This window comes from Agelaius phoeniceus, chromosome 7 (genome assembly GCF_051311805.1).
Source record: "Agelaius phoeniceus isolate bAgePho1 chromosome 7, bAgePho1.hap1, whole genome shotgun sequence".
Lineage (NCBI taxonomy): Eukaryota > Metazoa > Chordata > Aves > Passeriformes > Icteridae > Agelaius > Agelaius phoeniceus.
In genome coordinates, this window is record NC_135271.1 from 15,821,271 (window position 1) to 15,844,639 (window position 23,369).

The following is a 23,369-nucleotide window of genomic DNA, read 5'->3' on the forward strand; positions in this document are numbered from 1 at the left end:
CTCTCAGTGTCTCAGGGCACTGAGAGGCAGGTTGTGCCTGTCAAATACAGATAGATGCACACAGCCAAGAAAGAATTAAGATGCCTTGGGAATTCCTATTCCCCTCCCTGACATCAGTTTATCCCATACCTTCTGCTGTGCCAGCCCCTGGGGTTTGCCCTACAAACACACAGGGCTGGCAGAGCAGTTGGCAAAGCAGCAGATGATACTGAGCAAGAGGAGAATATTCAGGATCTCCAGCAGGAAAAATTAGTACCTTGCTCTGCCTGTAATGAAGGTGCCAGTGGGAGCACAGGAAGCAGGAACACCACAAAGTTCTTTTTCAGGAAAGATGGTCTCTGAGAGAAAAGGCTGCTAGTGGTAGCAGATACCAACACATGCCTCAGCACTTCCACACCAGCTTTAAAGAGCAGTGTGGCCAGGGAGCTGCAGGAATCATATATCACAAATGTTTGGGTCAGAGTATTTCATAAGGCCTCTTAGAGCCATTTGGCAGAAATTCCTTCCCTTCCAAAGTTATCAGTCATTCAGACAGCAGTCTGTCACCAATCCCAGTCAAAAAGATTCATTTCAGACAACAACTATAAATTAACCACCCAGGGGAAAAAAAACCCAACAAAAAAAATCATTTAAATGAAGTAATCAATGATCCCAAGAGAGGAGAATGGCTTAAGCATCATGCACTGATCCAAGGAGGAAGGAGGGAGCAGCAAGGAGTGGGCAGCTCTATTGTAACAGGCACTGGGGCTCTGCTCGGGCTGGTAGGTGGGACCACTCTGAGCCACCAGATTCTGAATCCAGCCCCAGAGGTCTCTGTGTCACCAGGGAGCAGGACATGATGGGCCAGAGCAAGGAACATGATGCTAAAAGGGAAAAAACAAAAGGAAATCTGCATGCAGAACTTACCTTCCTGTTGAATGTAGCATGATTACAGGAATGCACGTGACCCTGGAATGTGTAAACACGGAGACCCTAGGAAAGAAACAAACAAACAGCATTTAAATCAGTTACTGCAATGTAAGTAATGCTAGAGCCTAGGTGTAAACAGAAAGACCTTGATTTTATGGCTGTGTGAAAATGAAGACACACTGTGTGATACAAAGCCAGCTCCTGGTTGCTGGAACAGGAACACATCTTGCACCATTACTAAGGATGTATCTCCTCACTTCACATGGCAGCCAGCAGAAAAGGTGCATTCAAATATCCCCAGGTAAAGCCATGCCCTGGCTGGAGGGCTGCAGTTAGAACGTGGAATTGCTCCTTCCAAAACACTCAGGCACTGAGTCAGTACATGCCTCTTGGTATTCCACACACACCAACTGAGGCTTCCTTAAGGAATCACAGGCATGAAATCAAAATTAATTATCTTTTGTCATCTCCCACATTAGGCTATAGGTGACCTACATAGTGCAGTAACATATGTCAGATGTCATCATTGAGATCTGGCTTGTTCTCCCAGTACAGGAGCCATCCAACCACAGTATCTCCTGCTAAAAACCCTGAAATCTTCAGGATGGCAAGGCACAGGTATTGAAAAGAGATGCCCTTCTCTGTTTTCATAGAAACCAGTGGCTTCATGGGTTAAAAAATACTTCCTGTTAAAAGTGAAGCCCAGCTTGGAGCAGTGCAATCACATACTGAAGAACAGATTTTCCCTGTAAGAAAGAATGTTATTAACCAGCAATTGAAAGACAGTTTGTTGCATTTTCAAAAAACCCAAACACAAGATCTGAAATTCCACTACTCATCCTAGTCTTGAATAAATCTCACAAGAGCAGGGATAACATAGGTTAATCATATGTCTGTCATGCTTTTGGAGTTTATATAATCAGCCTAATCCCATTTTATTTCCCTGATTAAAAAAAAATCACTCCTACTCTGACATAAGAAATTTGAATTCTCTTTTTCACTGATAAAACCTCCTACATTTTATCATCAGCATGTCTAGCAGCGTATTCTCACTGTTTGCAACAAGCCCTTTCAGAAAGCAGTTAATGAGCTTTGACCACAAAGTAATTCTGGAGGGACACTCCCCAATAATGCTCTGTGGTTCATATTATATCTCTGAACCACTTAGGAGAACTCAGCCCAACAAAGCAGCAGTTCAAGGGGATTACATTGTTGTTGTAAATATCTCAGGGGTTAAGAGCAAAGAGGGGAAGGAGCTATTGAGGCTGAAGAGCACTGTTGATGCAGGAACATATGGGGATTCATTATCTGCAGATAAATTCCAGTGGAAAACTAGAAGTTCTTGAACAGAGAGATGCAAAAACTTACTCCACTCCAAGTAGTGGGGATAAAAAAAAAATCTCATTACTGTAAGAAGCTGCTTGAAAAGCCTGGAAATAAATGACCTTCTCCTGTATGTGATCTTTTGCCTGGACTTGAAAACCAAGGAGGCTCTTTCCAGTCTTGCTCATATGGCATTAGAATACAAATCTCTGATAAAGCCCAGCATTTAATGCTGTACAGAATTCATTTTGTTTAAAAAAATGTCACCCAAAGGAGGGAGCAGGCTACTTTGGCAAGTGCCATTTTGTATCTCATTGTATTTTTCATTTACCTCTCTGTGTTGAAGTAGTTCCTGTCCAAGGCCACATGGCTATTGTGATCATACTAGGAAATTGGTATTATTCCCATAAAAGTATTGCAAGGCAACAAGAGAAAAAGGCTCTGAACTATTAAAAGCTCTGTATTTAAAGAGCACACCATCCACCTTGAGCATAAAAAGGTTACCAGAGCACAGTTCTTGAGTCCTCCATGGTTTTCAACAGAGTTACAAGGGGAAAGAGTGCTAAAAAACCCACTCCAAAAGCCCTGCACATTTATAAGTTAGATATTAGATATAGGCTGGATATCAGGAAAAAGTTCTTCCCCCAGAGAGTGTGGGGCACTGAACAGTCTCCCCAGAGAATGGGCACAGCCCCATGGTTGCCAACAGACAGGGTGGGATTGTTGGGGTGTCTGTGCAAGACCAGGAGCTGGATTGATGATCCCAGGGGATCCCTTCCAGCCCAGCAGATTCTGTGATTCTGTGATTTCTAAATAATAAAACATGAACCAATAAATGCTGATACAAGGAAAATGCTAATAATTACAAATTCACTGCTGGAATAGAAATGCGATTACACAAAATTCCCTAAGACTGACAGGCAACTTAATTTGATAATGGTAAAAGGATAGGAGACAAAGATAACCAAACACACATAAGCAGTCTAGTGAGAAAAAATGTCAAGGACATGAGATGTACCTTGTGGCCCAGCAGCAATATCGATTGCACCCAGCCCATGGTAACAAACCAAGTGTTGCTGCATGTTTTGCATGTAAAAAGTAGCCCTTGTAAAATAACTGCTGCTGCTCAGCAGGGTGTAGTATTTACCCTCAGACACTCTCAAATACCAATACACACACAGCAACCTTTCCACAAACACAGAAAAAGCATGCTGTCACAAACCAGTGGGAAAAAAGAAAACCACACGGATGCTGCACAAAATGGATGTGAACTTTCAGCTTTCCCTCCTTAAGTCGATTCAGTATAAGCCCTCTGAAAAGGATTTTAATAAAAGTAATAATAATGATAATAAAAGTGAGACAAAGGCAATGGTTCTGCAAAGTGTTTCTCAATACTATCAAAACTTAATTTCCAAAGTGCCACTTTATTTTTATTCAGTGCACAGCTCAGGTTTTCTTTACCAACACTGGGAAATCTGAGTTTTGCAAACATAAAAACAGATCTGGAAAGCTACTACTTGGCTGTAATACCAAATAGTAATAGATATTCTGTGGACCAGAATTCAAGTTAGCACTGAGCTTTCAGCACCAAGAGCTCAGCAGCAGGTTAATGAAATCCCTTTTGCACATGCATTCTGCTTTTCAGCCTTTAATTATAAAATAATCCACTATAGCACCACCAGTGCTTCATGCAGCGTGGAACTGAACAGGGTTCAGTTGCAACCTGGCTGCATCTGCCATTTCAATGAGTTTCTTTATGGTTCAGGTTGAGAACCTGAACTACGGTTCAAGTTTCTTTGAGGTTCAAGAACAAACATTTGGGATTTCACAAGGAGAAGAGCAGGGAAAAAGAAGGAGGTTGACATTAGGACAGTTCTCAGTTAGGGGAAAATTATGGTCCTTTGCTGTAGCCTGAAGGTCTCACTGAGCATCACCCCTTACAGAAGGAACAATCCCAAACTGAGAGCAGGAGCAGCAACAAAACAGCAGAGCAGAACTCTGAAATTGGAAAAAGACCCATTTCCCCCACCTTTAACCCATGGGGTCTAGCCAGCCTCATTGCATTGGACATGCCAGCAGTATAAATCATGGAAAATACATTATTATTGTCAACTGAGTCTTGACTGAAACATTAATGGAGGAAGTGTGAGTTCCATTCCCTCCTTGAGCTATTGTCAATTACATTAATAACCATCCAGTCTTCCTCTGCAGGAAATACATCGATAACAGCAATATTCAAAGAAAACAAAATATGAAGTGATCTTCATTGTTGAGATTTTGGAGGTTTTTACTTATTATTCCCACATGCACACACACACATATAATTTTCCAGTCTGAAATCCAGAAATTAACATTAGAATCAGTGGTTAGAAACACTCTGGCATTATGCTGTGGAGCCTATCAACCCTTCAGCTTCCACTGAATGCAGGCATTAATTGCCTGCCTTGGACTGGAGCTACCTAAAAGATTCCTGAGAGAGAAAACATTCCTTTGTCAGAATGAAATCTGGTATTGTGGAAAAGCAGTCTGATCTTTGGAGCTAGAGATCTGTGAGCAGTAATCCTGCTGCAAAAGTAGTTAAACAAGGTTTCTAAATTCAAATTATTTTTTTGTTCCTACTTTCAAAGGATAAAAGCCCAAGATTTGGGAATCAATAGCAAAATTCTGCTGTAAATCCTTCCTATTGTGTATCCACATAGATATAGGAATACCAGGGTAAGACCAGACAGGCTGAAGACAATCATAATTAATTTGCTTCTTTGCATTGCAATAATTAAGTTCCACCTTTAACTATGTAACACAGCGGCTGAATCTTCCTGTACTTGTTTTAATTACCATTTCAACAGCAACAAACTAAAATTCCCAGACTTAACAAACCATACTTCATGCACCTCTGGAGAAAACAGTCAAAACCAGTAGGGTGTCATTTGAAAGCTATTAATGTTTCTCAAACTCTGCTCTTTTGGTTTTCTTTCTGGATTTTGAATGCTTTGCTGTATATGAACATCTGACACGAACAAACTCACTTTGCAGGTCCAGAATCAAATGCATTAGATCAAGCTGGGTGTAACATCCTAGTCACAATAGGTAATTATCTTTATGAGTTTGATATGAGCTTTTAGATAACAACATTTGAGTATGAGATTTATCTAAACAGTGTTCAGATAGGAGATTTATTTGTAATTTCTTGGTTCATTTAGAAATTAACTCAAAGAAATAATGTTCATTCAGAAGGACTAAACTGAGAAAAGTGTTCAAACCATGAAGCAATCAGCTGTGGAAATGTTCACCTCATTCTCTTTATTAAAAACAAACAAAACCTCCCAACAGTTCTTCATGAAAGGTTTAATTGTGTTTGGGGGAAAATGAAAGTTCTGAGCTTACATAGGTAGAATTTTTCCAGCAAATCAAATATTGTAATGCTTTGGAAGCTCCCTTGGCTGGACCTGAACTTTTCCTAAAGCAGGGAATGTTCAGCGTCCTGTGATTTCTGACTACCAACTCACTTGGAAGCTCTAACTCTCCTCCTTCCTTGTTGGATCTGGACAAGAGTTTCCATTTTCATAGCTAAGTGCAAAATTAAAACTGGGCATATTTCTCATTCCCATGCCTTATTCACAACATGGCCTGGCTGCCTCAGCCAGCACTGGGGAGCTCCACAGAGAATGAGGCAGATCCAGCAGAACTGTGGCTCCACCATCCCTCCTTGCCATGAAGCGAGAGACATCAAAAAGGACTTGGTTCTCTTCACGAGAGCAAAAGGTCATTTTTAGGAGAGAGAAAACTCATTTTCATGGGAATGATGGGTAAGCACAAAAACTGGAAGAAAGAGCCAAAGAATGTCTGCCTTTTCTAGCACTTTCTTCCCCAGCCCATCCCAACCATACAAGGTTCAACAAGGGAAAGTGTACCTGGGATGAGGCAACCCTGGGTGTAGGGACACACTGGGAAATGAAATGCTGGAAAGAAGCACCACAGAAAGGGACCTGGGGATCCTGGCGAGTTGGATCTGAGTCAGCAGTGCCCTGAAGCCAGGAGGGACATCCCTGTCCTGGGGGATGAGGCCCAGCACAGCCAGCCAGGCTGAAGAGGGGACTGTCCTGCTCTGCTCTGGCCTGGGGGGAGGCAGTTTTGGGTTCCTCAATGTAAGATATTAAGCCATCAGAGAGCATCCAAAGGGCAACAAAGATGGTGAAGGGCCTTGAGGGAAAGGTGAATAAGGAATAGCTGAGGGCAATTGGTCTGTTCAGCTCAAGGAGACTGAGGGGTGACTCACTGGGGCCTGAAACTCCCTTGTGAGGGGAAGAGGAGGGGCAGCCACTGATCTCTGCTCTGTGGGGACCAGTGACAGGACCCAATGAATGGCCTGAAGCTGTGTCAGGGGAGATTAGGGTTGGATATCTGAGGAAGGTCCTTTCCTCAGAGGGTGCTGCTGAGGCTCCCCAGGGAATGGGCACAGCCCTGAGGCTGCCAGAGCTCCAGAAGCATCTGGACAATGCTCCCAAGGATGCACAGGGTGGGATTGTTGCAGTGTCCTGTGCAGGGCCAGGGGTTGGATTGATAATCCTTGTGAGCCCCTTCCAGCTCAGGCTATTCTGTGTTAATAACTCATTCCAGCAGCCCCCTGCACACCCCAGGCTCTGTGTGTGTCCCCTCAAGGCCAGTCCTGCTGGCAGCCAGCACCACTGTCCATCTGCCCCATCCTGTCCCACTCCCAGCAGGCAGAACCCCATCCATCTCCCAGTCAGACCAGAGGCCTCACAGGCACATCAGTGCAGTGCCTGAGCAATGAGCACTGAGCAGATCTGGAGAACAGTTCTGCCATCTGTCACCACAGAGTTTGCTCCATGAACTCGAGAACAGAACCCTCAGTGCAGAGTTTGCTTCTATTCTCATCATTTGGAATAGACCTTGGGGGGAAAAGAATCACACAGAGAAGGTTTCTGGATGTTACAGCAGGGGTAAGGCCAGGGCATTACTCTGATGTTTTGTAATCCCTTCTTTGGGGAGTAAAATTAACTTGCCACCATTTGTGTGCTCTGTTACATGAGGATTCACAGAGGCAGGTGTGTGCACCAAAACCGAAGTACATCAGCTGATAGGGGCTTTTTTAAAAAAAAAATTGTTATTCACTTCATCTTCCCAAAGAAATGGAAAAGAATTTTGAATCTCTTTAAAATGCATGAACTTCTATAACAACTTTCATACAGTGAAACATTAAAAACTTGAGAAGCAGCATTTTTCTAAATCTGGTACGTAGTAAAAACTAGAGAGCTCTAAACTAAAAAAAACTAAAAGAGAGCTCTGCCTGCCAGCTAAGCCAAACACCATGCTCTTCATCACAGAACAGCCTTCCTTTCACTGCACAGTTAGTAACACCTGTTATTAAATAAATCAAAAAACTTAATTAACCTTGCTCTGGAATACCCCTGAATTACCTCATTTGTGGAGGTCTGAACTTTCACCTGAATGTAGTATTAATATATCTTTTACACTGATGATGCAGGCATATTAATCTTTCATAATTGGGATGAGAAGTATGTTTCTAGGCCAAGACCTTGTATGCTAAATCTGTTCAAAGTGAACCTCTAAGGCTCTCCTAAAAAACCTTAAAAACAGGAGTTTATAGTAGAAATGCTGACAGATTATATTCTTGCCAGCATAATACAACCTGACTCAAAGATAAATGTTTCATGAATTAAAAAAGTTGAAAAAAGCTCCTCTGTTCAGCTTTGTTCTCAAGATGAAAGTGAATTATCTTTTTGTCTTCTACTGACACTTGGATTTTTGTACTGCAGTCTGCAGAAAACTGTAACCACAGGCAATATTTAAACAGACATGACCGTGTGGGATTCTCTGCACACTCAATTCCTGTAAGAGACATCAAACTTCCAGCTGCATAAGGAGGAACAAAGGTTTGATGGGAAGCAGATCCTTTCTTGTCCCTGCTTCTGTGAAGAGAGGGAAATGTCACCTCCAGTTGAAGAGATCACACAGGAGCACAGTCCCACCTGCAGGGCCTGACAGGACAGGCAGGGAGGGCAGGGAGAAATGCCTTTGCTGGACCCATCATTCCTCTACAGAAAATAAACAGTATAAAGGAATCCCTCCAAGATACTGGAGGTCTGTCAGTGTATTATTGCCCTGCTTGGTGCTGGGGTCATTAGCAGAAGCTGCTGCATCTTCCTAAGGATCCATAAGGCAGCTGAACAGAAATCACCCTGCCAGCAGCAGGAGAGCCAAATTCCAGAAGTGCATTCCTCCTGCCCAGTGTGACTCTGGGAGTTTCAAGGCTCAGGGAGGGAAGGATCAGCAGTTCAGGGCCAGGGATGGCCAGGGAAATCCTGCTGTGGTAATGTGAGCTGCAGATTAACCCAGAAACTTTGCAGCACTTTCAATTAACTTGGCATTCCATTGCTTTGCAAAACAGAGCAGCCATTTCCAGGAGAGCAATGCCTGAATGACAGGAACCTGCTAGGGCTGCCTGAAATTAAACACCACGAGCTCTATTACTTTAATGTAAAAAAGATCAAAAAGATGAATTATAAATGAGCAGAAGCTGCTGGTGGAATAGAACTGGAAAAGTTACAAGTGTAGTGCAAGCATAGAAAAAATACAAAATCATTTCTGTTGGCCTTGAAAATTAAATTATATGAAGGCAGAATAAAACAATGAATACACTATTTAATTATATATAAGAAAAAGTGAGAGCAATCCATGTGGGAAATAATTTCCACCTTACCTGACTATGAGAAGTTGCATATGAGCCTGAGGGGCTTTAGTGCTCTTAAAAACTGAAACTAAATTTTGGCCAAAATGCCAAATTGTTGCCTTCTGTGAATTCCTATCAGAACAATGATCATTTTTTTGTAGCAGGAGAAAGGAAAAACTAAGTGGCTTTAACTGCAAAAGTCAGTACAGAGATAAAAGCAGGTGGATACACAACCATGTTTATTAGTGTAAGACAATGGCCCAAACATTAAAAAAAGAAAAGAAAGAAAAAAGAAAAAGCTAAAAAATTTCTTCCCTTCAAAGAGTCAGCATAAATCAAGAGTAAGCCAGTAAGATCCAAGTTCTTACTTGTCTGACAGCCACTGGGAGAGGGTTTACTTCTATTGGAATAAAGAAATTTGTAAGCCTGCTGCATTCACAGTGTGAATTTTGTTCTGGCAGTCACCATGCATCGAATGCATCTCAGTCAGGTTTCAAATGGCAGATGCACAGCAAAAAATACCAAGAAAAGAACAACAAAACAGGGCAAACCTAACAGAACATGGCTGCAGTTCTCTTCCACCAACCAGCACTGCTGAATAGCTTTGCAAAGGCAGGCTCTTCTTTGAGACCAGGATCAGAGAATAATCCAGACTATTTGGCTACAAACACTGAGGAAGTTACTAATTGGAAAAAGAAGCCCCTACAAGAAAAAATCAAAATAAGGAAAAAAAGCAACTGTGTAGTTTAAGAAAAGTCTTTAGATATCAAAATTAAAATGAAAAAAACACCAGTAGAAGAGGAGAAAACATTGCAATTTGCTCTTACAAACACACTGTCCACAGATTGTCTACACCAGATCCTGCTAACATCATCCACAGATTCTGAGTGAAAGGAAAAAAAATGTTTGTAAAAGCTGATCAAAAATATTCCTAACTTTCTCCAATTTCAAATTCTGAATTCTGTAAGTATTTGAAATCAAATTCACACCAACATTTTCAGCAGTCAAATTTTCTAGAGAAAAAAGAAAGTATTACAAGAAGATCTGGGTAGTGATGGAAGTAGCTCTCTTTTTAGTAAGTCTGCTGGATATTTAAGCTTTATTTTTTGTCATAGCACTGCTGCTGCAAAATAAAAACCTGTATTCAGTCCTGATACAAATGGAATTAGGCAAAACACCAATTTTGAAATTCCTACTGCTTTAAAAAGTTTATTGATCACTCCACAGCATAATTATTTTAATAATTAAAAATATACTCTAGTGGCTTAGCTTTGTTAAGTTTATTAATGTTCCCCAATAAACTTAATGACTGAAAAGACATATGAATAAATATAGTTTTTAATCCATCAATAATGGCACCAGAACTGGTGACTGAACTTTTGGGATCAGAGCATGCAGCTATTTATGTCATCCTCAAAGAAGCAAGAGTAGAGAGCTAAACTAGAAAATCCTCACCCCACAACAAAGCAGATGTCATTAAAAAGTCATACATATGTACATAAATACATAAATCCTTCCTGTGCAAGGAGCTGTCAAATAATAAAAAAATACTGGAAAAAAAATGATTCCAAAGCAACATGAGATTTTCCTAGAATGTTTTTGTCAGGGGTGATAACAACATTTAGCAACTGAGAGCAAGAGCTCTTCACCTGTTTTAGCACCGTTTTCCCAGGATTTTCACATCCTGGCAAAAGACTGCAGTGACACTGAAGAGAAACAAAACTCCTGGCAGCCTTTTCAGAGGCCTCTAGTAAAATTACAGCATGATTGCATTACCTCTTAAATTAAAAAAAGTTTCTCACAAAGTTCAGCCTGTCAGAGTTGCCAGGATTAGATCTGGGACCAAATGTATTATGACAGAGCTCAATGCTGTATAAATATTAGATCCATTATTCAAACAGCTCACAGGACACCACCAGCTTGATTTTACAGTCACAAAATCTCCCTGTGAAATCTCTGCCCTGGGATTTTTCCCCAGGAAAGGAAAGGAAGGCTGTGGCATGGGCCCTTGTCTGAACAGCAAGGAGATGTAAACAGCAGGGTCCCACTAAAGCAGCCTCAGACAAAAGAATTGCAGCCTTGGGCTTGGTGAGTTATTAGCAGCAGCCGGCTCTGTAATTGTCAGTGAAATAATCTCATTGACACATACAAGTTAGGAAATGGAGGGCTCATTAACAAAGCCTCCAGCCTTTATTAGATCATATAAATAACCAAGAGCGCCTGCAAAAGATCGATTACGGCCTTTAAACGTTTACTGAATCAGTGTTTAATTAAGCCAATTTTAATATGCAAATCAAGCCTAATTATCATCATTTGTCAATGTTAGTCTGCCTGAGCTCTAAACAACTACAGCTGCAAATATGGTAACACCATCATATTTCTCTTGCTTTTCTCCCCCTGCAAAGAACTGCAGAGAACACGATTGAGGTGCACTCTGCATGTGTATGAATGCTTTCAACACCACATTTCCATCCACTGTTTGAAGGTCAAAAAAGTGCTCAGCCTAGCATAAAATGGAGTGGAAATGTTATGCATTTTTTCACCCACTATTTTGCACAGTGCTTTAATTAATGTATTTCCTACCCCAACCCCTCTGGGAGCTTCTTTTCATGAATATCTGCCCTCCTTCCATGCAGTGATTAAATAGGTGGGTTTCTAACACAGACTTTTGTCACTCAGAAGCTGATATTGGGACTTTTTTCTCTTCCTATTTCCTCTGCCCTGGGAATGGTAACCTTCTCATGCTGAGAAGCCACAGCAGTATGGCAAATGAAATGAAAGTGGGATGCAACCAAGAGAACAGTGCAGCCTTCAGCATTGTGATGGGAGGAGCAGCTGGGGAGAAAACAAATGTCTGTGTTCTGATTCTAGAAGGAGTAAAATTAAAGCCTCAAAACATCCAGGAATTTGTTTTGGGAAAGAGGGTGGGGCAGCTGCAATACAATCCTGGTAGAAATCATTCCCTTTTCCTAGCACTGCTGCTCTCCTGATGCCACAATGAGCTGCACAGATTAAAAAGAAGGAAGGGAAGCACTGCCTGCTGATCACTGTTGCTTTGTTGCTGGTGCTTACACTGACAGTGAGGAAAATATGAAATGCTCCTGTTTGCAACGTTCCACAATATAGAAAGTCACTTTGTTTTTCTTTGCCATTATGTTTTCTTTCCTCACATTCCCACCACTTTAGAGCCTGTAGCTGCCAAGCCCTCAGCTGGCTGAGGGCAAAACAAGAGCTTTCTACTTTTACTTTCTGTAATACATTTGGTATTTCTAAGCAAAACAAGTCCTCATGGAAGGAATAAAAGGAACATGCGGTTACAAAAGGCCATGAGTCTCTCAAGACAGAATGAATAAAAAATGTAACAATCAGAGGAGAAATGAAACACAAGAGACAACTTGAAAAGCCCCCAGTTCAAATGGGAGTAGAGTGGCTTTCACTGGCATCTGGACTGGCTGGTGGATGAAAGGGCTCCCTGCAGGAACCACATTTGGGTTCATCTGGGTGGAGATCAGTCAGGAAGTCACTTCCCAACTTCTTTTTGAAAGGTCTTCTCTGCAGACAGCCTTGCAGAACAGGGCATGTCCAATAAAATCTGGCCATGTTATTGTCCACACAGCAAGTTCACACTGAAGCAGGGTCAGAATAAAGCAGAGATTTGGGATAGGGGACAAACCCTTCGGTAGGAGGAGCCCCTGGCCTGTGTGAACTGCAGGCAGTGAAGAGCCAAGGCTGGAGAAGGGGCTCCAGCACAGGCAGGTACCAATTTCCTGCATTCCCCATATGTTCTCAGGGAACTGTACAGGGGCACAGGGCTCCCACAGGGACTAACAACAGCTTTGGGAGCTGTGGGTGCTTCTGGTGAGTACCTGGACCTGAGGAAAGCACAGGAGTTTGAACTGAATCATGTGAGGGAGAGCCTGCAAAGTTTAGTTTTCTGAAGTCCTCCAGTAGCTGTCATGAAAGATGTTGACACTCTCTTACTTATCCTTCATGAGAGAAAATGGCCAGGATTTTCAGAGCTGGAATTCCAGTGGAACTGTGTGTATTGAGTGAAACAAGTACACTTTCAGGAAATATCTACAAATCCAAGAGCAGGGAAGAAAGACTGGAAATCAAATGCAAGCTCAGGCACATGTAGTAGGCTTAGTGTAGAAATTCCATGCTCAGATATGGGAAACAAATGCTTAAACCTTGGAGCTATTCCACCAGGACTTGGGCAGGGGAGGGAAAACCAGAGGAGCACTTCCCAGGTTCAGTTCATCCAGACCTTCCCTTAGCACCACAATGCTGCCTTGGCTGGTTTTGCACAGAGGATGTTTCCCTAAGAGTCACCAGCCCTGAGGTGCTTCAAACACACAGGAATTGATGGGAAATTCATGGCTGGGAGTTCTCATTTTCCTGGTCACCTTCAGGCTACTCAAATAACACTGGACAAGAAGCCTTCTGTTCTGTTCCAGCAGCAACTTCTCACCATGGATAGGGCTGTGCCCTGCTACATCTGCTCCAGTTTTCCCATCCAGTTACATACAAAACCAGCTACAAGTGAGCAAAGTTCTGTTACTCTGCTGTCCTCACTATTATTTCACATTCCACACTGATATCAAAAGACCTGGAATGCATTTTGACATCTTCAGTGGTCCCATCATATGCAGTCAGATGCCCATTCACTTTGTATCCTGCTAAAGGTGATGGAAAATTACCAACTTGCCCAAACGCCCTCCTATCTCAGCAAGATGAAGCAGTTCCTGAGTTAGACAGGGATCTGACAACTCCCTAAGATACACAGACATATCTCAAAGCAGATATTACTGTCAAAACCCAAAGGGTTTTAAAAATTAATGCAGAAAAGAAATGATCTGCATAAGACACGCACATCAACAACTCTGCTCCATAGCAATGTTCAGGAATCTTCCAAATTCAATGGTATTTCTCATGCAGAGATCTTCTCTGGGCTCAGCCATCTGAACACCAAAGTTCAAGAATACTGTTAAAAGAACTTTGCAGGTAAACATTTTCAACACATGATTTTGATTAGCAAAGAATGAAGTGCAAGCTAAGCTTTGTCTTTTCAGAAGGCAAAGGCAAAATATTATGTATCTTTTTTAAATGAGAAGTGCCTTCTTTGATAAAATGCTTTCACTTGGGTTTGATTACAACCCCCAAACATATTATTTTCATTTTTGCTCATTCTCCTTTCCTGTCTCCCTCATCACTAGGGTCAGCACACACAGACATCTCTTGATCTGAGAAGTAAAGCTCTTTCATTAGTTTTATTGGTTTTGTACTTTTCAATTTAAGCCAGAGCTTTACCAATTACTCAAAGACAGACAAGCGTTTTTTCTTAAATAAGAAAAAAATTAACATAACAAAAATATTTCAACAAAAAAAAAGCTCAAAAGGAAATCACATAAAGCCCTTTAAAATGCACATGCATTTTAACTTGCATTCCAGTTCTGCAAATTTTCAAAATCTCACGAACAAGACAAGATGGCACAAGAAGCTTTCCACTACAAGACACCACATTCTGTTTATTTTCTCTCCAGTGAACTGAACTGCAGATAAATGACCCAGAAACCAGCAGGAAATGAGGACATATCACCAACAGGGGTTTATGAATATTATTTGTTAGAAGACGTAACTCTCTTAACAATACCTGACCCGTGACTAATTTCAGGGGGTCAGGGTGATCTTTGCCCTCCCCTGTGTAGGGCATTATTCTTCTCTAGAGAAGTTCAGAGGTTAATGAATAAAGTGCCAGCAAAGAAGAAATGAGACTGAGCAAGAAAATGCTCCTTCTTGGTCTCTGCTATAAATAATGCTCTCATTAAAATTCTGCCTTGGAAGAAAGGCAAGTCCATTAGTCTAGGAGCTAATTTTTACTGGCTCCTTAGATGTATGCATATTAAAAATTCAGCATTTATAATTGCCAGCCATCAACCACCTAGTCAGTGCTGTTCTTGGAGTTTTTAATTATTTACTTCATTTGCATAGACACTCCAATTTATGATCAACCATTTGGTTATCAAGGGACAGTTTTAGCAATTCCTCTTTTGTGTTTTTATTTATTCTTTCTATATCCCCAGCAGGAGGGCTGAGAGGACCTTTGCCAAGGTAGGTGGCAGTGGGATGGGCTCATCCCCAGCCTCCCACCCTGCCTCATGGCCAGGTTCCATGGACACCTGCTGAACACCACCTTGGAGCATCACAACGGGGTACAAAACCAGCCCTCCTACCCAATGCCTTTGCCTCCTCTTGCTGAAGGCACTTGCCTGGTTCCTTGGCCCCAGAAGAGGAGGGAGGAGCTCACACCTGGCAGTGTGCTCCCTCTTTTGCTGCAGGTGCTCTGGCACGTTGTCCCAAAGCTGTTCTCCTTCAGGATTTCAGTCTGGGGCTGTGTTCTCCTCCTCCCACTGCTCCCTGAGGATACAAATACTGTGAAACCACCTCTAGTCCTGTCCTCCCGGGGGACCAGCAGCCTCTGCTGTTCCTGCTCCTAGGCAGACACTCCATTTTCTCCTCACAGTGCTGTCTGCTTGGGCACATGAGAAGGAGAGAAAACCTTGGGAGCTCTGCAGTGGCACAGGAGCCTGCCCCATGATGTGCCCTGGGCAGCCTGAGTGCAACTCCTGCTGCCAGCACATCCTCCAGGTGGACATCATCCCCTCAGGGAGCACCAGCCCAGGGGGACATTGACTCCTGAAAAGCCACCCAGTCTTTGGTTCATCCTGAAAAACAACCAAATTACCAAACTCAAGGCATGCTGTCTGTCCTCAGTGCTCCCTGTTGGGCCCAGCATGACTGATTTGCCACCCTGGTATCCCTGTGTCCTCCCTGGGCACCATGGCTGGTGATGACTTTTTGCAGACAGGATAGCAGGCAGCAAAGGGGATGGGAGGGAGCAGCCCTGCCTGGCAGGAAGGGAGTTGATTACCAATCCCTCTTTTTGCCAGGAACCATTTCTTTGCTGCAATTCATACTTTTCAAGAGCCAGCCTCCAGAAGGCTTTGGGGGAAATGAGGGCAATGACACCAGAGATTACAAATCAATCACTACTAGAGAGCCTTTCATTTGGTAGAAGCTTCTAAGCAGAAAACGGATATCCCAAAAATATATAATATATCCTGATTTTTTGTTAGCAGTTTCCTTTCCTTAAGCTCTTTTATGCCCTGTTTTTCTCTTGACACCACTGCTTACTTTGCTTTCACATCGATCTCTCTTACTACTTATTTTTCACTTATCCTTGATTTTATCTTTCTATCATCTTTCTCCCTCTTAACCTACACCATCCACAGTTATCTGGGAGGGAAGTATAATGTGGTATATCTACTCTACACAGTCATCTTCCCCTTGTTCCATCCTCAAAAATGGGACAGTAACACTGACAGAGGATGGAGCAAGGCCTACCTAATTTAGATTGTCCTGAAGTCATCACTTAGATCACTCTGCCTGCTTTTGGTCATGGCATTACGTGGGGTTTGGCAGAGTAGGATCCATGCAACAAGGAAAAATTCCAGGCATGGAATGGGACATTGGTCACATATGGGACACTTCTCATCAGGGCAGGAATTGTTTAAGGACCACCCCGGGTGCAGCCAGAAGGAATCAGAGCTGGGAACAGTGCTGAGCAGCCAGCTCTGATGGTACTCACATTTATGCTTTCTCTCATCATCTAATTTGCATCCTGTTATTAGCAGAAGTGCTGTCAACAGGAATTGACAAAGTGGGAAATGGACCTCTTCTAACAACAATAAACCTGGTCAAGGAACAGGTCAGTTTAAATAAGTCAGCTGACACAAATTTGGTAAAATAATATCAGCACTGCTGAAAAACATATTTTATAAAGTTTAGGCTTACTGAATGAAAGCAACTTTCTGTTCTAAAATATTACTAAGTTAAGATTTAAGTATATTGCTAGAAACTAAAAAATAGATCAAAATTGTCAAAGGGAAATAACCAAAATTCTGTAGACACTACAGTCTGCTTTTGCAGAATGAATTGATACACAGAAAGTTTTCAACCTCTTGACTTTTCCTGCTAATCCCAATCATCCCAATCTTGCAGACAGCAGGCCACAGCTCATGGGGGGTACAGGAGCCTGAGTGACCCATTTCACACATCCTGATACAAGATATGGGATCCAAGTGCTATTTCTCCATCCATTCTAGGATGAAACTGTTGACAGAGCTAGCTCCAGGCAGACATCCCTGGGCTGCCCAGGCCCTTGGCAGCAGAGCAGCTCCTTTGCCAGGCACTGCACACCCTGAGCTCTGAGCTCTGCCCACCTCAGGAATCCTTCCTGGGCATCTGCACTGAGCCCTCCCTGCTCCCCCCAGGGGATGGAGAAAACTCCCACTGGGATGCTACCCAGCACGTGTGAGAAGCCTGCAAAATGAAGATGTTTCCACAGAAATAATTGGATCAATCAAGTCTTATGATTAAATTCTCTTCTATCAGATAATATTCTAACCATGCTAAGAGTGATTTTGTGTTTAGGTCTCTAACATATGCTTAGCCTCTGTAATAATTTGGAAAACTATACTGTGTTTACTGTATTGATTCAACTATTGGAAATCTTGAGATTGCCATGAAATATTTCTTTTTATTATGCCATTTCTGAAGTTAAATATTGCTGAAAATAAATAGCAGGCAATTATTTTAATACCCTCTTACTGCACATTACTTATGAAGATTGTTCTAAATTGCTAAAGACAGAACCAATTTATCTAAACAGAGTTATTTAACACCAGTGTGGACTAACTTTATATAGTCAGGTAAGCAGAAACTATGGAACTCTTTCCTTTCCTGGTCTTAAATTAAGGAAAAGAGTGCTGCTTCAGAACAAGTCAAAGCATTGACTTTTATACCAGAAAGACAAGATGTGCTCTATCAAAATCTCTGCTACTTTGGTGATGCTCATAGAGCAATTTGGTGCTATTGAGGAAGTTTGTATTTTATATATACATATATATAAGCACCATTTGCAATCCACGTTACCTGTACCTAATGAATTGATAAATTCCTCTAAGCTCATATACACAAGGGAAGAAGATTTACAGAAATGGAAAACAATTTTTGTGGCTTTTTTTTTTGCTATGAAGGCTGGCAGAAAGCCACTGTTTTTCTGAATCTGTAATTTTATGCCCCGGTGTTCAGCAGATGTTTATCTAAATCATTTAAATCTGTCTTTTCTGTTTCAGACACATTTAGTATTAAGGAATGATCCCTGAGTAACAGCATACATTAAAAGTTAATTAAGAGGAAGTTAAAGAAGAAAGAATTACTTTTTTCATACCCCCAGCAGACATTTATTTCATTTTGGCAGGTTAAAAAATGAGAAAATTTGGAATAAGGTGTGAGAACTGGCAATGCGTATTTTTTGGGAAAAGCTTTATTATCCATTTCCTTACATGCTAATTAGGGAATGCAATCCACTTGCTAATGCTGAGTGAGTAAGAAATGTAAATTGCTCCATTAATTTGTTTAATAACCAAACTCTCAAAAGTGGTAAGTCAGACAGCAGATGGGGGCTGTCACCACAAACCCAGCCCAATTTTGAACATTACACCAGTACACACAATTTACTGCCTTCTCAGTTATCATCAGTGCCAAGTAATGCCTTCATTGTTTTAGATTTAATACAAAAATTTACTCTTGACTACTCATAAGTGTTTCTGGGGTAGAAAATAGATCTAGAAAAGGTGTGCAGCCCCATCCTCATAGACACACACTTTTACAGGTGTGTGGCAGCTGTTTAACTCTCCTGTACAGCAAGTCATACTCCACTGGAAACACCAGGGTCTAAATTAAAAGCAATATATGCATTTTCCTCCAGAAAAAGAGTATTTTCTTGATTAAAAAAAAATACTCTGCAAGTTCACAGCAGTTCTTGCAATCTCCAATTTCTAAATTAGGAAAAGAAAGGTTTTAGAGGGACCCAATTTCATCAAAAAAATCAGCCCCTAAACCAAAATTATTCAAATATGTTACACATTTTCTCCCAGAATAAAACTGCTTAACTTTTTCCCCCCTCACAGTATCTTGCATTGCCAATCCCATTTCCTATGAACCTTTTTATAAACTCCAATTGCACTCTTACAAATACCACTGACACTTATTTGCACTTTAACAGTGTCAAATAAATTCCACCTGCATTTCCAAATGCAATGAGTTTTAAACTCAGCTTTCCATCTCAATCAGTAAAACCAGCTGCATGGCACCACTGGATGGAGCTGGGGAGTGGGACAGCTTTGGCACACAAAATTTGGTCCAAATTTTGTCCATTTGGACAGGAATGGTCCTGACCATTCCTGCACTTCCATAACATTTGCTCAAGGAACTCTTTGTTGCTTTTGCATGAATGTCATACAAACCAGGTAAGATTTAAATCAAAAGTAGGCCTTGGCACAGTTGTTTCAATATCCAGCACTGAGTAACCTCCTTTGCTGTGTTTGTTCAAAGTGCAGAATTGGCCCATTGATGCTGGACCACTGTCACCAGCACGGGAAGATAACAAAGGTTTGTCACTGAATGCCACTGAATTGTTGAATTCTGCTTCTTGCCTACCAGCTTTGTCCCAGTGCTTCCAATCTGAGTGTGATGTCTCATTTCTGAAAGATTATCGCTTCTCTAGAAAACGTTTTCTGAGGGGAAAGAAACAATCAGCTGAGTAAGGGACTGGCATGTAAAATACTATCATTTGCAAAACACTGGCCTGAAACTCCCTTGGAGGCAGAGAAGCTGGGCTTGAGCCACAGAAGAGGGAAAACAGGAAAGCCATAATCACATATTTATTTTTAGAGAAAATGAGAAGCTAAATAAACTGTAAAGCCAGTCTTTACTGCTAAATCCTTTCTGTCCTGACAACCACACTGAGCAGAGTGGGAACAGCCAGTTCCCAGGGGATCAATTGGTGGTACCTTTTCGGCAGTGCCTCATTCCTCCTGTGCTGGTGCCAGGACGCTTTGAGACCTGAAACAATTAATTTTAGTAGTGCCACTGCCAGAAATCTGAACTTGAGAGACAATGATGCTGCTGCTGAAGATGGTTTTTCTGCTCCAGGTCTGAAATCACCCCGTAATCAAGAGGGGCTTTGGGACTGCTCTCCTGAAAAGAAGCTCCCAGACCTCAGCCTGCCAGGAAAGCGGGACACAAAACATCCAAACATAACATTTATGAGGGGATTAATGCACTCACAGTTGGATTTGTCAAAGGATGGTGTGGGACACTGGGATTTATGGCAGGGATGAGCAATTGCATGCTGACTGCCTTGATAAATGTGTGCCTTTGAGGTATGTCTAATTATTCCAAGGAAATAAAGGAGATGCCGGTATATACAGGAGAAGAAAACAGGCAGAGGAAATTCTGTGAGCAATCCCAGGGCACTCAGAGGACAAGCCTGTTGTCAGCTGAAGAGCCTGGCAAATGTCACAGTGCAAGAAAACCTGGCTGTCAACTGCAATGACACAGCAAGTCACACCACTGACTGGAACACTGTCTCCTTGATGGGAAATTCCAGATGGGCCCAGTGATGGAGACAGATGTCTTTCCACTGCCTCACATAAATTTCACATGCAATTAGCAGTGGATTCTTTGCTGCTGAGTGAGGGACACTCGGGGTGCTCAGGCTACCAGAAAGGACAGCTCTCCACAGAGTCACTTCTGGTTCTGACAATGTCACAATTCCAGTGCCATGACACCACCTCATCTGCAAGGCAGCAAATGGCCATGTGCTCCCATTTCTATAGGAAATGAGAAATCCCACCAGGATTGTTCTCCTGGAGCACTTTATGCTCCTTGTTGGGTCTCCTCTCCAGCAGCCCATGCCAATGTCTCCCAATCCACACTGACACTGTTCAACACCTGAAGCTCCCTCTCAGGATGTCTGTCATATTCTTCATCCTACTTCCACCATTTTAGCAATCAGCTCTGTCTCTCATCTGCATCAAATCAATGCTTTCTACAGAACAACCTAAAAACACGAGTGGAGAAAAAGATCTCAGCAAGAGAGAACTGAATATGTTGTGTTTTAGAATATCAGTTGAAACATCTCAATGCTCCTTGGAGGTCCTTTCCAACTCAGCATATTCTATGATCTGCAGGTTGTTAGTACAGTGTAGTGGGATAGAATATAAGATAGTGTAGAAAGTAATCTTACCCCTTAGGAGTTGCAGCTGGGCCAATTATCAAAGTTTAGGAACAGGCCTGACTTTAACAGGCCACAGATGAGCAGAAGAGGTCTATAAAAGAGTGGGGTGGCTGCTTGAGAAGGGAACTGGAGTCAGTGGCTGCTTTGTGAAGAAGAAAGAGTCAGTGCTCTGAGAGCTGCCCATGAGAAACACCAAGGGGTTTGGAACTTTTGTGATAAGGAGACAGCAGTATGGAACCCCTGCAATAAGATGACAACAGTACAGCACACTGACAGGGCAAGACTCTCAAGTGTTTTGATGTGCTTTTCTCATGCCTTATTGTAAACAGCAGGGCAACCCCGATGTCTGGGAGGAATGATGCATCTGACTCCATGATATCAGCAGGTTAATTAATTACTCTATTGTACTACATCTAAATTTTATTATACTACATCTAAACTGAAACTGCACAAGCACTCAACCCAACTCAACCCCCAGAATCTCGGGACTGTCAGCCGGCAGTCCCGACACACACGCATGGATTCACTTGGCCAATGAATCCAAACACTCACACCAGAATCCAATCCCCAACTGCCTTCAGGTAAACAATCTCCCACAATGCATTCCACTTGTTCCAAAACACAGGAGCAGTAAATGAGATAAGAGTTGTTTTTTTCTTTCTCTGAGGTTCAGAGAATGTGAACTCCAGAAAATCCTTGGGAAGTTGTGCCTTGCTTTTCTCTGTGAAGAGAAATGTGGCCACAACGCCCAACCCTGCAGCCCAGGGGTGCAAGGGGAGATGGAAGAGAGGTGAAGGGATATGGTGATGTGATGTGCTTAACACACATGCAAATCCCTGGGGCTGTGAAGAAACCAAGAACCACCTCCTAAATTCCATATCTGTATTGCAATGGACCAACCCCACTGCCTCTTAACACAAAACATCCTCAACTACTAATTGTGCTTCTAAATGTGGCAGAGGAATTCAGCTGTAATCAGAGGGCTGCATTTTGGCCTTGGACTACAGCATGAGAACAGCACCTCCCTGTGCTGCTGCCCTTAGGGTGTCAGAGCACAGAACTGATTCACACCTCTGAGTGCCTGGCAGCTCCCATACATGAAATATGCACCACCAAAATTCCATCCTTTGGGCAACGTTTGAAGTGTGAATTCCCACTGCAAACCTTCACCATCCATCAGTGCTCCATGGGGTGTTCTACCCAAAACCAATTTGGCAGCCTACAGCTTTTCCTGCAAAACCAGGGCCCTCAGCTATTCTGCACATGATAAAATTGACCACTTAAGCTTTCTTGAACCAACAAGAAAATATTTTTATTTTCAAATACCCCTTACAAGGTCTGAAATAGCTGAAGTCATCCCAAAGGTCTGCCTGCTTCTCAATTCAAGCCATTTCTCAGGCAGTATCTGGTTGCTCTTATGTAAAGAACTTGAAGCCCAAGGCAGCCATCCCCTGAGGCTGTGGGGAGCCAGAGTGGGAATAAATGTATCCACAAGCACTTAAAAGGGAGTAATCTATATAAACACATCAAGTCATCACCAATATTTTGATTCAGTTTTTACCAAACTGAAAACCTAATAATTGAAAATGTATTACTTGATGTTATTGATAGAAGAAAGGAAATTGATTTGTAAGGTTTGGAGTTTGTTTGGATTTTAATAGATCTTTTTGAGAATGTGTAGCCACAGTCATCATGGTGTTTAACTTCACAAACCAGCAGATTTATCTAGTTCTCTCCCAACCTGAGCTGCATAGGAATTCCCTCCCTCTCCCCCTCCACGACTGCCTCATCCAGAAGAGGATTTGGTTTGGAGCAGGTCCATTGAAGCAGAATCCAGCTGCAGCCAGCACAACAATCACTATCCAACAGTGTTAAGTGGTCTTTTGGAAATTTTTCTGGCAAACACCTTCGTGCTCCCCTCCCTGCCACCTTCCCCACCTGTAAAAATCCATGGACCAATCTGACTGGCATCTAAACCCTTACTTCTCACACCTGTAAATAATAATATAAAAAAAAAAATGCTCAGTGTAGTACAAAGCATTGTTTATGACATTAAACAATAACATAATAGTTCCAGTGAAATTTTGTGCTCTTTGGCTGAAGTTTCTGGCTTCTGCCCTGGGCTCTCAGCTGTCCAGAGCAGAAACATGCTACAGTTCCCTATGTCCTACTGCACTTCACACACCAGAGGCCTGGTCTGGAAGAGATGTGTTAATATAATATCAACTAAGTAAATTTAGCCATTATTTTAAATTAATTTAGGTACTGTGTGGTCAGTGG

General features: G+C 42.1%; 1 protein-coding gene across 2 annotated transcripts in view; it reads right to left on the minus strand.

Annotated features, from left to right (window-relative positions):
- Positions 1-23,369, minus strand: part of SPAG16 (sperm associated antigen 16) — a 373,146-nt gene that overhangs the window by 122,740 nt on the left and 227,037 nt on the right. For both annotated transcript variants that reach the window (XM_077181042.1, XM_054636654.2), the window contains one exon: positions 907-972. In XM_077181042.1, coding sequence (XP_077037157.1) covers positions 907-972 — 66 coding nt within the window. The remainder of the gene's footprint in view (positions 1-906; positions 973-23,369) is intronic.